The 15,402-nt window shown below is 48.7% G+C and overlaps 2 protein-coding genes across 3 annotated transcripts; one reads left to right on the top strand and one right to left on the bottom strand.

Annotated features, from left to right (window-relative positions):
- Positions 1-2,026: 2,026 nt before the first annotated feature.
- On the bottom strand, positions 2,027-5,904 carry LOC144721104 (fidgetin-like protein 1). Its single transcript, XM_078598485.1, has 2 exons — positions 5,782-5,904; positions 2,027-4,120 (listed from the first exon to the last, which is right to left on the bottom strand). The coding sequence occupies exon 2, from the start codon at positions 4,108-4,110 to the stop codon at positions 2,137-2,139; it is 1,974 nt and encodes a 657-aa protein (XP_078454611.1). The 5' UTR covers positions 4,111-4,120; positions 5,782-5,904; the 3' UTR covers positions 2,027-2,136.
- Positions 5,905-6,552: 648 nt separating this feature from the next.
- LOC144721106 (pyridoxine-5'-phosphate oxidase-like) lies at positions 6,553-14,158 on the top strand. Of its 2 annotated transcripts, none has more exons than XM_078598488.1 (7): positions 6,553-6,933; positions 8,084-8,208; positions 8,936-9,035; positions 9,953-10,006; positions 10,532-10,660; positions 11,061-11,134; positions 12,580-14,158. In XM_078598488.1, the coding sequence occupies exons 1-7, from the start codon at positions 6,640-6,642 to the stop codon at positions 12,743-12,745; spliced, it is 942 nt and encodes a 313-aa protein (XP_078454614.1). In that variant the 5' UTR covers positions 6,553-6,639; the 3' UTR covers positions 12,746-14,158. The 2 variants fall into 2 exon arrangements, with proteins under 2 accessions (XP_078454614.1, XP_078454613.1); XM_078598487.1 differs by having other exon boundaries at positions 8,081-8,208.
- The last annotated feature ends 1,244 nt before the right edge of the window (positions 14,159-15,402 follow it).

The following is a 15,402-nucleotide window of genomic DNA, read 5'->3' as shown; positions in this document are numbered from 1 at the left end:
CACAAAATATATTCCAATCTTAAGCACTGTTTTCAAAATTTTATTCATTTTTCAAACTTACATCTTTGCCTACAAACGTAAAGCAGGGGAATAGAAAATACATGGGGGGGGAACGTCCGCATCGCAAAACAAACCAGTCCATTCTGTCGTGGGGCAATTGGATTAACACCGTACTGCAGAATCACTCGTATACGAAAAAACAACACATGACTTGTATACATGGTGGGGGATATTGTAAGCCACATATAATGGACTAACAACAATGTAAACATATCTAGAGGTCATTCAGCATAAAAGCAAGACAAATGCACGTTCAAAAAATAAATATACGTATCAGTGCCGTCTGAATGAAACTGATCAACGCATAATTCACCCACTGCACTGGTTTCTTGATGAGCTGCATGTTCAGAGTGGGCAGATTCCTGAAGGCTCCTACAACTGCCAAGCATTCATCTTTTCGGGTTTCCATAAACACAATTTTCAAATAACTTCCCTGTCGTTTAATAGTCAAAGTGCTGCTATTATTGGGTTCGGAACTTGGAGGCAGGGCGATGTGTGAGAATTTGAGCAAGATGGCAGTGCAAGAAGTTGGCGTCTAACTTTGGAGTCTGAGTTATACATTTTAGTTTTACACGGCATTTAAGCAAATTGCATCTCAATAACACTACAATTAGTAATGCCCGAGGAATCACAAATAGAGAGGCAGGGAGGGGGTGAGCTAGTATCAACAATTGCCAAAGCTCTGTGGTACTCTATATATCAAGATGTTTTCAGCCAATTAAAGAGTGTTTATACATGTGATGCGAAATCAGAGCACCCTGACAATCCAGACGTGTGGGAGCAACGTTCTATCCCATACAGATAGAACAGATGCAAATATGTCCACAGTTGCTATACCGCCTTCTTGCAAACCAGGATATGGCCCTCGGCGGCCGCAGGAAAGGAGTTTCACAGCAACTGTGTGTGATCCACGAACCCTTGCCTCCAGTGGTGGATTACAGGCATGCGTAGCTACTATTGCCCCGGTTATGCAAAACCATCTTCAAAATGAATCGTGCAATCTCAGTGATGCTCTCCTAAGATGAAGGTTTTTATCTCAAAGCATGTACCTGAGTAACTGGAAATTGCTCTTTACATTGCAGCAATTGGAGAAGTAATCAAACACAAAAGGTTAGCTACACAAGGCGGAGGTTGTAGCCAGAGCAACAAGTCGTCAGAGCTCTTTATAACTGAATGCTCTCTTTAAAATACCACGTGGCCAAATCCACAATACACCAATTGCAAATGAATAATACTGTCCTGCATGACAAATTCCCAAAAAACATTCACTTTTGTCAAGTGTTTTTGATTGTAAAATTTCGGGAAGAAGAATCACCGTATATAGGGATTGTATGTTCTGCAGGGAAATACATGTTTCGTACATAAGCATATCAGCTTTGACAAATATTAATGTATCTGAAGAGTCTATTAAAAAGGCAATGTTGGGTGGGGCTTTATCGAAATGAGTCTCATTAGCAAGGTATGTACTGTTAAATCATTTGGCATCCTTGATGGTACTCGACATCTACCTATCCCACCGTCAGGTCAAAAGTGTCTCCCTGTTCAACTGGTGTTAGTCGATGCCCATCTCGGTTGGCGGAATTTAGCCAGTGGTGGAGGAAATTCCACGTTCCTGTTCTGGGAGACAGTCTCCATAGAATGACACGGTTGGCTTTGAACAAAGTGGTCGTTATTACCAACCTCGGTAGCACTGAGCCGAGTCCATTCTAAACAGCATTCCAATTTTTTTACCTTTTGATTGTGAGTCGAGTGTGCCAACGACAGAACTGACATTGGGGAGTCAAGAATATAGCACGACAGCTGCGGTAAAAGTCAACTGTTTTGTTAAATTAAAGATTTAAAGTAATTCACTGATTCGAACTGATAGCTTGACAATAGTCATACATCGTCCACAGTTAAGTGAAAACCTGTTCACGAGCGCCTTGTTTTATACACAATCGCGAATTGAAAACATTAAACTGTTATTTATTTTCGCAGTTGTATTCATTTTATGAAGTGTATATCAAGCGGTTTTCCCTCCTGTGCTGTAGAGGCCATGAAGATTGTACATCATCACAAAGCTGTAGCTCTGAGCATTCACTGGCCACAGCCGAAGGTGCGGTTCCACTCGACGTACAAGTCGAGGTCACGGGGCGAGACGGACGGCCTCACCACCTGCAGAGCCTGGGCAAAGTCTTGTATAAGGATGGGCCTCACCTGCAGGGCATCCACCGTGGTGATGTCCGGCACGGCGCGGATTGGCCCGAGCGCCGCTTCGCGGCACAGCTGCGTCACGTCAGCCCCCGAGAAGCCCTCGCTGCGCTCCACCACGGCCGCCAGCTCCTCCGCGCTCAGCTGCCAGCTCTGCGGCGCCAGCAGCCGCTCCAGCAGGCAGCGCCGTGCCGCCGCGTCCGGCAGGGGCACGTAAAGGCGCTTGGCGAGCCGGCGCCGTGCCGCCTCGTCGATTTCCTGCGGCCGGTTGGTGGCGCCGACAAGCAGCACGCGCTCGTCCCGCGCGGTGGTGGCGCCGTCCAGCTGCACCAGGAACTCGGTCTTGATGCGGCGAGACGAGTCGTGCTCCCCGTCCGCGCGCTGGCTCAACAGCGAGTCGATCTCGTCGATAAAGATGACGGACGGCTGGCGGCAGCGCGCCACGGCAAACAGCGCACGCACCATCTTTTCGCCTTCGCCCACCCACTTAGAGGTGAGGCAAGAGGCGCTGATGCTGAAGAAGGTGGCACCAGACTGGCTGGCGATGCACTTCCCGATCAGAGTCTTGCCTGTTCCCGGCGGCCCGAACAGAAGGATGCCCTTCGGTGGGCCCCGCAGTCCCGTGAAAATGTCTGGCCGCAGCATGGGCCAGACCACGATCTCTTTGATGGTCGCCTTTGCAAAATCCAGCCCCGCGATGTCATCCCAGCTCACAGGGGGCCCGTGGTCCATGACCTCGTTGTTGATGAGCTCCACCATCTTGGGGTCAATGTTTTTCAAGCGCTCGTCAATTATTTCTGACGGCTCACCGTTCTGTCCCCGCGTGCACTGCCCCGTGCTCTCGCTTCCATCCTCCCTGAGTACTGGGGATACAAACTTCCCGTAAGGCCCTCTAGGCTTAGAGGTTCCTAAAGATTTCTTTGCGGACGCCTGAGGCGCACACGCTCTGTTTTGGTTACAGTACTTTTTCTGCTGCTCAATGGCCAACTGCTGCCTGGCCGACTTGAAGCTGTTGCTTGAAATTGGTCCACTGGCATCACAGTCGGTGACCCTCTCGTTCTCCGCGTGACTGCTGTTCGGATTGCAAGTGGACGATCCGCCGGGGTGAGCTCCACCATTGTCTTCGTTGAACACGTACAGGCCCTTGCGCTTCATCGCAGCGCTGGTCGCGGTCGTAGCTGCCGCCTGATTAATCCACAATGTGGGGTTATGAAATGGAAACGCCGGTAACCTAGGTGCCTGTTTATACAACCCTGGCAAAAGGGACGAGGGAGCCTCCGCATTCACCACAGACGCTCCGTCTTCCTTACACGAGTCGGAGCACACGGCACCAGCGACAAATGTCTTGGTGTCTGTAGAGCACGGCGAGGGCCCTGTAGGTGCTAGCGTGCTGGTAGTCGGGTCGCGGGGGCGCCGGTGTTCTGGCGCGCCCGTGGAACCCGCGACGCAGTCCTCCACTCTGCTAGTATCGCGTCCGTCACGGGTGCCGTCGCTGGCGCTCACGAAGGCCTTGACGCACTCCAGCTGAAAGACGCCGTCGGAGCCGAGCGCCGACCGCCACCGGTCGCTCTCGCCGGCTGGCCCCGCCGCCAGCTGCAGCGCGCTCTCCGCGTAGTTGTTGAGCCCGTTCCTGTCGTCGGGTGCGTCGAGGACGGCAGCGTAGCGGTTGGCGTGCTCGCCGAAGAGCCGCGCCGCCGCAGACTCCGCTAGCGCCCCCGCCGCCAGCCCCACGTGGAGGAGGCGAAGGTGCCCGCGGCGTGCGTCGGCACGCCGGGCCGCGCCGTCGGAGGGGCAGGCGGTGGCAACGTGCTGCTGCTGCCAGGCAGCCAGCACCTGCTCGGCGGGGATCCTACACGCCATGACTTCCTCCCTTATAAAAGCACACACGCCCAGAGGCCAAAAAGGTCAAACGGCCAGCAACACATAGCACTTTCAAAGTTGTATTAGATAAGAATTGAGCTCAGGGGAAAAGAGACAATGGGAGGGATTTCCACAGTGCAGCAGTGCGAGGGAAGTGTTGTGACCTGCAGTGTGGTGAGTGAGAGGATGAGTGGGTGAGTGAGTGTGTTGTGGCGTTCTCTGGTCTAACACTGGTGAGACAAGGCCATAAAGAAGGCTGTCTCTGGTGTAGGCCAATCAGTTTCCAAGACAATGCATTATATTATAATCAGAGCATGTTCTGCCACAAGTATGTGTAGTTAATGCAGACTTGATGCCTAGCAAAAGGTATCTATTTGTCGTTTGAACACGTTAACACCTTGACTTAAAGCTTTCGTGACTGCAGGAATTCATATTCTGGGGTCTTTTGGTAAAGTCATGAAGATAGGTTCAAAGAAAATAACAAAAAATTACGAAAAAACTACGACGCTTCGATCGCAACACAAGCAATCGTCATCAGGAGAAAAAATAGCAGAAAAGCTGCTGAGGCAGGATGTTTTAAAGGTTTCAAATGGGTGTAGCCCAAGGGTCATAAGCTAGTGATGTTAAAGTGAGAGATTAGCATGTCAATGTAAGGTCGCAGAGCCACCGCCACATCGAGGACACGAGCGACGGTGGCTGTGTTAGTGAGACATTTAACCTGCTAATGTAACACCAGAGAGTCGAAAATAACTACCAACATCGGAAGGTAGGATGGAGACATCAGCCAGTTATAACTTAAATTGGTTAATAACGTCTTTCCAATGATTGCTCAGTTTGTACCATCTACTCGGTTGAAATTGTGTCTGTGTCTATATATATGGATTGCTTCATGAACGAATCTTTATTGATAGCCAGTGGGCATGCAAGCCAGTGGGCTTAGGTGACATGCTAATTTCTCGCGTTAACATCGCCTAGCCCCGCCCACTTCGTGTATGCCCCTTGGGCTACGCCCATTCTAAACCTTTACAACAGTCTGCCTCAGCAGATCTCCTATTTTCTCCTCCTGACGGCAATCGCTGGTGTTGTGATCGAAACGTCGTAGTTTGTTATTTTCTTTCAACCTATCCACGTGACTTTACCGCAAGACCCACATAATACCTGTTTCATTGCTAGAAAGGGTAAAACCTATTCTTATTTTTCATCATGAAGGATACTGGCAAGAAGGTCCTAAAGATGTTGACCAAACCAATGACCGGCAAAGTTGTTCATCATCACCACCTGGCAGATTGCATGCAAGCTGCATTGCCCTCGGCTAAGCCTCGCTGTTCAGGACAACGCAGAACAATATAATAATAACAATAAGTGTTCTACAACTACAAAGTTATGCGAAACTGACATCGCGATGATCGTTATTTGGTTATTTGTTATTTCGCATTGTGAACATCGCGGACACCCCGAGCGTGGTACAAAGACAAAGCTCCGCCGTGTAGGCCACACCGACAGCTGGGACAAGGGCTCTCAGCGAGTTGTAGCAGCCGGGACAGCGCGGCACAGGAGGGGGTCGCGTGACCAGTACCAACCCCGACCGCCTTTGTCTCCTCAGTGCTGATGTTTATTACAAACACCGAGTGGACCTAGGGGAGGCCCAGGACCGGTTCAGATATCACTCACCGCCGATGTTGCCGTTGGCGGGAATTGAACTCGGGGGTGGCCGAGGTGGCTGTAGTCACACAGCGCGCGCAGACTCCGGCGGAGCGGGAGCTGAAGTAGCCTCACAACAGCAGCAGCAGCCTCTCACTCGCAACAGTAGAAGCCTCACAACAGCAGCAGCAGCCTCTCACTCACAATAGCAAGCAGGAGCAGCCTCAGGGAAGGCGACGCGTCCCCGCCTGATGTCACCCGTCTCAACCTCACCGCCTCGTGACGTCACCCGTCTCAACTACACCACCTCGTGACGTCAATCGTCGAAACAATGACGTCACTCCCACTTACGCGCGCTCGGCCGTTACGAACGAGTGCATTGCTCCAGATGTCGCCAATCACACCGTTCACACGGACTGTCTACACAGCATATATTTGTCCCATTTTGTGCAGTGTCATTTGTGCAGCACTGCGACCGCAGCTGCGACGTCGTCACCGAATGGTGCGCGTGTGTGTACGATTGTGGGGACGAGGGGGGAGTGGCTCGCGTTCCCTGTCCCCATTGACTACGAGGGCGACCTCGCGCGTCCAGCCCGGCGCGCGAACGCACACGGGGCTCGCGTGGGGCTCACCAAAGGGCGGGCGACCGACCCCCCGCCGCGCCCCGCGACAAACGCTTCCGCTTCTCTCCGCCTCTCACACCCCACGTAAGATGGCGGCGGCGGCTCAAGAGGAGCGGTGACGTAACTTCCGTTCGCGATGACCCCTGACCCCGGCGTGCACGCGGGGTCCTCACTTGCCGATGACGTCACGCCCCCTTGACCCCGCGCCGTGACCCGGAGTCGAAGGTGACACCGGCTGAGATCCACGTGCAGCCCGGCCACGTGCATGAGCGTGGGAGTGAGGGCAGCGCCGAGTGTGGCGGCCCTGAGCGGGAGAGCCCTGAGCGTGAGGGCAGCGCCGAGTGTGAGGGCAGCCCTGAGCGTGAGGGCGGCGCCGAGTGTGGGAGCGGTAGCCCCGCGTGGCTGGCTGTGGCAGGCCGGCTCTGTTGGTCACTGGCCATTGTCTCCGCGTGCCTCTCTCGGCGCCTCGGGGAGGAGGTGGAGGATGTCCGTGGGGGAGCAGAGCAGCGTGGGGGAGCGGGTGTCCGCGATGAGGAAACCTTACCGGGGCGACGAGGAGGTAGGACCTCCTCGCACACGGCTCGTACAGATCACCCACCCCACGCGTGCACACATTGTAACGAAGGGTGTTGCGGATTTAAGGCACACAATACACACATCGCACGCACATACACGGGAGTGACGCCACTCAAGTGTGCCAGGCGAGATGAAATGTGAAGCCATTGTGGAAGTGCTCTCGCTACTGGCAGGAGGAGGAGGTCACGGGCCGGCCCCAGGGTCTGTGGTTGACTGGGATGATTGACAGCACCACCTCGCGATGCGGTGTCCGCCCTGCGCTCAGCTCCGATGAGTTGGGTGGACAAACACTTTAAAATGTTAACGTGGACAGACGGAGATGTGGAACAGATATTGCTAATTTATGTTGGTGAGATTGTGGGGTTGTTTAGCGGTGTGGTTGACGTGATCCTGGTTCCGAATCCACAAGCACCACTTCCACTTGCTGATGATGGTTGCTTGTGTTGCAATCGAAACGTCGTATTCTATTATTTAATTTCTTTCTACGTGACTTTACCGAAAGAACCAAAGAGTAATTCCTGCAGTCACGAAAGCTTCGAATTTAGTTTGCTGAACTAACTTTAACCGAGCAAAAAAAGGGTATGTTCGCTCAACTCTGTCTCTAGTAAGGTATTAATGCTGATAAAACACACAATACTACTGCTATTGGCCAATCATCCCAATGCTAAAATATTACCTGAATCCTTCCTTGATAGATTGGCATAGTCGTGCCAGTAACGCTTCTGTCCAGCACCGAAACTGCACCCGTAAATTATGAATTGGTGCATCAACAATAGAGTAGCTGTAGTTGTGGTGTCATGTGTTGTGTTAGAGTTGTGTAATCCGTAATATATTTTTTGGTTAGGCCACGTAATGATCTGTCCAAATGTATTTTGTGAGACCCTCCACCACCCGACAGCCAATTCAATTGCATTTTTCCGTGTTTTAACGTTTATCCCCTTAAAGACCCAATTCTCACAGCCATATTTAGCAATATAATGCTAATTGTAGTTAGAAGTGATGTAACATTTTGAATTGTTTGGCTGTCAGGTGGTGGAGAGGTACACTTCATACATTTGACGAGATCATCACGTGACCTAACCTATCAAAAGCCTTCGTGTTAAGTTGTAGTTTTGTGTTACGTTGTCAAGCAGACTTTTGAGGAGTCGCACCTGTCCTCCTTGGACCCCATCCAGCAGTTTGAGGATTGGTTCGTGGCAGCCACAAAGTGTAAGGAGATTGGAGAGGCGAATGCTGTGTGCGTGGCCACCAGCACCAGGTGGGTCCCCAAAAGTGCCCACGTCCGGTGTGTGTGTGTAGCGGGTAGCGCGCTGCGCTATGAATCCGGCGACACGGGTTCGATTCCCGCTCACGGCCAACACCAGTGACGATTATCTGAACTGGTCCTGGGCCTCCCCTAGGTCGACTCAGCCTCAAATGAGTACCTGGTGCAGTGTGTAAACATTGCCACTAGGGAGACAAAGGCGGTCAGGCGTGGTGCTGGCCACCCACCCCCTTGTGTACCGTTCCGGCCTTCATAGGTGCTCGCTAACAGCACTTGCCCCTACAGTCTGTTAAGGCTATATGGGGGATCTTTGTTGCCGTGTTCATGCACGCCACCCTCTTCACACCCTTCCCCTTGCATGCGTCTTTTACTTGGCGCAGCCTGGATAAGTGACATGTCCACAAAACCACCATGTATGCATGTATGTTGAACTTCTTTTGTGGATATGGAGCATCCTTATTTTACAAGGTGGGAGGGAGGTTGAGCAATAATGTTCATAAGATGGAGCACTGAGACCAGCTCTTGTGCAGGACCAAGAAACTAAAGGATGGCAATGACTTCGGAAGGCCTTCATTCAGCAGTAGATAAATCATGGATGATGGCTGAATACATCATTCCTGACACCTTTTCTTACACATGCTCATTAATATGAGACATTTAATGCACTTTTACATTAACATGACGTGTTTGTTCATACTGTGCTTGTGTGTGCTTGGAGCAGAGATGGGAAGCCATCTGCTCGCATGATGCTGCTGAAAGGCTTTGGAAAGGATGGTTTCAAGCTGTACACAAACTACTTGAGTCGTAAAGCTGGTGATCTGGTAGGTCCACATCACATCTCAAATGGTGTGAGTTACTTGAGATGAGGTTCTCGGAGTACCATAATTCTAGTCCCTAATAAGACTAGTCACAAAGCTTGGTGAATTATATGTACCGCCAACACAAGCAGCAGGGCTGGCTATAATGTGATTCCATTGTTGGCAGGCATATTGGGGTAAACCTGAATTGACTTGTTGCTTCTGTATCTGCTGTCACTGCTGTGACGTTTGCAGTCAATTTAGCCCAGGTGATTCCAAATAAAATATCTTAGGATTGAATGTGGTTAGTATGTTGTGCTTGTGCACCACTGCCAATGCATTATCACCAAGTAATTTGATTTATGTCACAATAAAACTGTACAGAAAAACCTTGCCCAACTCGGTTTTTATCAAACGCATGTTTAGGATATACATCGTTTACCATATCAGATCAGTTTTCCGGAACACGGGGTGATGTTGCAGCAATACACGCTTTGACGCTGCCAAGATTCTCATCTCCGTATCTCCGTGTTGAAAAGTAGTGCCAAGAGAGAGCTGCATCCATTGGAATGTGTGAATTAATCGACTGTGAACATTATTTACCATGTGTTTTTGTGTAGGGTTTTTGTGTAATAATGTGACACGTAAAAATGCACAGTTATAAATAATATACATAAGAAATGGAGAGCGACTCAGCATACTTTGTATAAAAAACAAAGTAAATCTTGTAGAATTATAAGTTAAACAAAGAGAGGGGGGGGGTGATGATTTTGGACTGAGGAACACAACCATATTTTTCTCAACAGGTCAATTATTTGTCAAAGACGGTTTTGCCCAACGAGCATTATTCAGGAACATAATCCCCGTGATCGGCGAGGTCTGTCTGTATTTTCTAAAGTAATTAAACACTCGATAACCGAGTCATTACATTTTGCTTGCAGGATTCGAATCCCTTTGCTGCTCTGGTCTTCTACTGGGAGCCTCTCAACCGCTCGGTGAGTGCCCTTAGCGATGCACAGTTACTCGTGTCACTGCCCATCAGTGGTCCCTGTGCTCAAAGCCATATCACCTCTCACAAGGTCACATGAAACAGACTATAGCAGTAGACATAAACAGCTCATAGCATATCCCAACTGATACCTGGAACAATATAAACACAGCTCCTACCCATGCACAGGAACGAATCTTATTACACCACAACCCACAGCAAATTCCCACGATTACTAATACAGCGGCAGTGTGATTAGCATACCGTTCCACAATCCTGGCAACTCAGGTTCATTTCTGGCCGTGCCTAGCAGCGGTTTAAATCTGGCCTGAGCCTCCTTCATTTTTGACTAATGCTCCTACGAGTAGCCGGGGTGATTTGTGAACATCGGTGCTGGTGAGACAAAGGTGGCCGTGCCTGGTACTGGCCAGATTTCCGCCATCGTGCGCTATGTTGATCTTAAGTGTTTGCCGCGGCAGCGTGTGGCGCAAACCCTTGGTGTCGATGTGCTTGTGCGTGTGTGTGTGTGGAGGTGCGAGTGGAGGGCCGGGTGCAGCGCCTCTCAGAGCACGAGTCGGAGGAGTACTTCCAGTCTCGGCCGAAGTCCAGCCAGATCGGAGCCACAATAAGCAAGCAAAGCTCCGTCATCCCCAGCAGAGAAGTATGGCTCACAGCCTCACACTTCAGTGCTCAATGCGGGACGATAAAGTTAGAATTTCAATGCATCTAAATACAACCATATCTGAAAATGCTCCACATGGTAGTGACAGTTATAGTTATTAGTATGGAACACAAGGTCGGTATAATTAAGGGGCATTTTATTTAAATCTTTGAACTTGGCATCCATTGCGGGACAGCATGAAGAATGTAATCCTACATTGCTCGAGTGGACAGCACAGGTGAAGGGAGCTGATTGAATGGGGAAGGAAGAGAGGGAAGAGTTTATGGCACATCCATAGAGCAGTGATGGCTCATACTGGCACGTGTGCAAATGCACATTGAACACATACACGTGTGTTATGTGTAGCGTTTATGAGTTGTGTATTCACTGGATGTCTCAGATCCTCACGAAGAAGAACGCAGAGTTGGAGGAGCAGTACAAGGATGCGGAGAAGCTGCCTAAGCCATCTTTCTGGTGAGCCATGCTGGCACCTATCATTCAGACATGTGTCTTTTGTATTTATTTAAATACACAAATGCTGAGCAATGCAAGCAATCCCAGTACTGGATTGCGCTGCATGTTATGGTATAGCTGTGTGGGAGACCTGTTACGTGCAGCGATATGGCTGATCGGTAACACGTATGCTGCGATTTTCAGAGGTTCGTGGTTTGAACCCTGCTGCTGCCCTGGTTAATACTGGGCAGAATGCTTGACAGTGGACGTTAAAGGTCCCATGACGTTAATTGAAAAAGGAGTATGTTTAGGATTATTTCGGCACAGGTAAAACCCATTGGGCAATATATGCCCCTTTCCGATGGGGACCTGGTTACACAATATAAGCCTGGTTACAGCAAAAAACGTGAACAAAACCTTGCAAAAACAACTGTACATGGTCAAGTACCGAATGGCAAGGTCATGCATGGTACAACTATCCCAAAAAATACAAGGCTAAAAGAACACATCACATAACAATAAATCATGAATAACAGAAATTATTACTTTAAGTCTGCAGAGCAGAGCGATCAATTGCACATAGACTTGAAATAAAATCTGAGGTCCAAAAGTGATTAAAGTAGGACAAGAATGGTTAAGGTTTTGATCCCAAAAAGTTTTTCTCGGTTAATCCAGAGATCAGCAGCCGCCACACGTAGGTCATGTGGTTCTCACGTGGGGTGGGGGGGCGGGGACTTTGAGCAGCAACAGGGAGGACCTTCTTAGGACAAGGGAACCGGCCTGGGGGATTAAATGATCCATAAGATATTTAGTGAGCAGACTTATTTTGTAACACTATGAGGATGAAGATGGCCAAGTACTATTCAATGGGATCTGATTAGAGTTTAACGTTTACATTGATGGGTTCTGTAGCAGGCATTGGTGGGCAAAACGGAGTGCGGAGTGGGACAATGGAACCCGTTTATTTAGCACTGATCCTACATGAAGTCTGTAAATAATATCACAATGGTCAAAGATTAAAAAAAAAAGTAGAGTGGCTGTAACAATAGGCCCAGTGTTCCGCCATTTCAGTCCAAACTTAAAATGTACTCAAAACTTACCTTTTTGGGTAAATGCATAGAGCAGCATTGCTCCCTAATTTGAAACAACTGCCGACTATAATTGTCTGTGAAACATTGCGCCTTCCTGACCACGTTCTATGGGCGTTGATCAATCAAAATATGATGATTTCGAAAGGCTGCAAGGCAAACAGTGTACAAAAATGTAGACTACGTGAGAATACCTAACTCAATTACGGCAGTTGCCTGTAGTAAGCAGTGCAGCCCAACCCTGGAAACCACACTTTGATTACAAACTGTTGCTCACTTCCAATGGACTGTAATAGTTTCAGTAATGATGATGTCTGTGAGACTGCACATAACCCCGAGTCTTCTGTTTTCTACGCTGAACATTGGGACTGGATACAGGGGTGGATACCTGCTCGTCCCGGACACGCTGGAGTTCTGGCAGGGCCAGACGAACCGCGTACATGACCGCATCGTGTTCCGGCGCGCACAGGAGGACATGCAGCCCGACGGGCTCCTCACGCACGAGGCCGTCAGCGGCTGGGTCTACCAGCGACTCTCGCCCTGAGCGCTGCTCTGAGCACGAGGGTGGTGGTGGGGGGGTTCGGTGGTGGAGTAATGTCAGTGTAGGCATGCGGGGAACACGAACCAGAGGCAGACAGTGGTAGAGGGCCTGTGGGCACTAATCACTTGAATTTTGTCAGTAAAAATGATCTGCTAATACATTTTCCGTAAAAAAAAGTGTATATGTAAGACCGAGTTACCTAAGGGTAGTAACTTCTTCTGAATAATATATATAATTTTACTGAGCACTTACGTCACCAAAGGGAAAATTTAGTAATATATATATTTGGATAATGGGAGAAAACACAACGCACACTGTACTGAATACCTGGACATGACCGTGCAACACCACTGCTGAAAAGTCTGACAGCCACGTTTTCAACGCAAAGTGCTTAATCGATCATCTTTTCTTGCTCAACTATTTTTAACGTGTAGTTCTGAGCTAAATATGTAAACCTCAGTGCTGTGTAGTGTTTTAAAGTGCAATTAAGACATTGCTGTTTGTTTAATAATGTGTTTGGCTGTTTTGTGCTTAGGTTATGAAATTACCTACTATACTTTTGTTTTTACCCAAATGAGGATATTAGGGTATCATGTTGTAAAACTATTTTAAAATGTTTTCCTGGATACACTTTACTGTAAAAGTTGTATGTGAATGATATCCGTGCTGTTTTGTCCTGAGCTATCTCCCCACTCATAACTCGTCGTGTTTTCTGTCAGTTCTCGTCATCATGTTTTGTTTTGTGCCTTTTGCTTAATTACCAGACGTGAGTCTGGCTCTTTATAATTTTCTGAGGGCGTGATCGGCCTCGCTCAAGACTCCCCTACATGAAACTCTGATCAGGAATAACGGCTTTGAGATTCTGTTTCAAATCGTCGCATCTTGCATGCCCTTTATTCCAGCCCACTCCCCATCATGGTGCCTACCACTGCTGCGTACCTTGCACTAATATTTTGAAATTATTTATTGATTTTAAAATGTGGTCTTGTAATTAATGTCTGATCATTCTAACCTGGGCCTTCAGACACTGTCTTTCCGACAGACCTGTTCTTCACCTGAGGACGGCTGCTTGCGTTGTGGCCGAAACGTGAGAATTATTTTATTATGTTTTATTTTATTATTTCCCTTCTACGTGACTTTACCGAAAGAACCAAGAACATTTGAAACGTCTTATTCAAGCAACAACTAAACTGCTTAAATAGTTTTTGTTGCCTTTATTTAGATTTATTTAATACAGTTGTTTACAATTTATTAATTCTAAATGCTTTAAAATCCTGTTTTAAATGATATAATTCCTGAATATCAATACATTTTAAAAAGACAATTGTAATAATACCAGTCCTGAGGAGGTTCTGATTGAAAATGTTATTATTTCTCTTGTCTTGTACAGCATGATTAAAATGCAAATTACATGCATGCTTTCTGAACACTTTGATGTTATTGGGAATAGTTTATTTTGAGGTGTTGGGGCATTACTAAAAATAGTGGAATTATTTGGTGCTCAAATAAACAAGGGCAAATATTTTAATTGTAGTAGAGCTCCAAATCCCATCTTTGATGGAATGCAGGACGACAATTTGTGTTTGTGTCTTCTCAATGCAACCGTATGTGAAGATACTGCACAGAGTGGGCGTGTTGATATTGGAGAGAGAGAGACGAGAGGGCTTGAGCCTGGACTTAAACAGGGGCAGGGAGGCAGTCGACCACATGCATGATAGCAAGGGGAGAGTTTACCGACTGTGGAGGCAGCAGAGGGGCATGAGCGAACGCCCCGTGAGCCAGGGCTGACCGGTGGCTCCACGGAAAGCCTCCGTTGCTGGGGAGAAGAATGAGTGTGAACCCTCTCGTATTGCTAGACGGCCGATTATTTCGCGTGAGCGCGATCTCATTGCTCCGTTACCGATTACCTCTTGAGCGCTCTTCCATTGCTAGGTTGCCGATCAAAACGCGAGTGTGAGCGCTCTCTCATTGCTAGGTTGCCGATCAAAATGCGAGTGTGAGCGTTCTCCCATTGCTAGGTTGCCGATCAAAACGCGAGTGTGAGCGCTCTCCCATTGCTAGGTTGCCGATCAAAACGCGAGTGTGAGCGCTCTCTCATTGCTAGGTTGCCGATCAAAATGCGATTGTGAGCGCTCTCCCATTGCTAGGTTGCCGATCAAAACGCGAGTGTGAGCGCTCTCCCATTGCTAGGTTGCCGATCAAAACGCGAGTGTGAGCGCTCTCTCATTGCTAGGTTGCCGATCAAAATGCGAGTGTGAGCGTTCTCCCATTGCTAGGTTGCCGATCAAAATGCGAGTGTGAGCGCTCTCCCATTGCTAGGTTGCCGATCAAAACGCGAGTGTGAGCGCTCTCTCATTGCTAGGTTGCCGATCAAAATGCGATTGTGAGCGCTCTCCCATTGCTAGGTTGCCGATCAAAACGCGAGTGTGAGCGCTCTCCCATTGCTAGGTTGCCGATCAAAACGCGAGTGTGAGCGCTCTCTCATTGCTAGGTTGCCGATCAAAATGCGAGTGTGAGCGTTCTCCCATTGCTAGGTTGCCGATCAAAACGCGAGTGTGAGCGCTCTCCCATTGCTAGGTTGCCGATCAAAACGCAAGTGTGAGCGCTCTCCCATTGCTAGGTTGCCGATCAAAACGCGAGTGTGAGCGCTCTCTCATTGC

This window comes from Lampetra planeri, chromosome 10 (genome assembly GCF_965212315.1).
Source record: "Lampetra planeri chromosome 10, kcLamPlan1.2.h2, whole genome shotgun sequence".
In the NCBI taxonomy this organism is placed as follows: Eukaryota; Metazoa; Chordata; class Hyperoartia; order Petromyzontiformes; family Petromyzontidae; genus Lampetra; species Lampetra planeri.
Note: the sequence above shows the minus strand (reverse complement) of the source record. Positions and strands in the feature narration are given on the sequence as shown.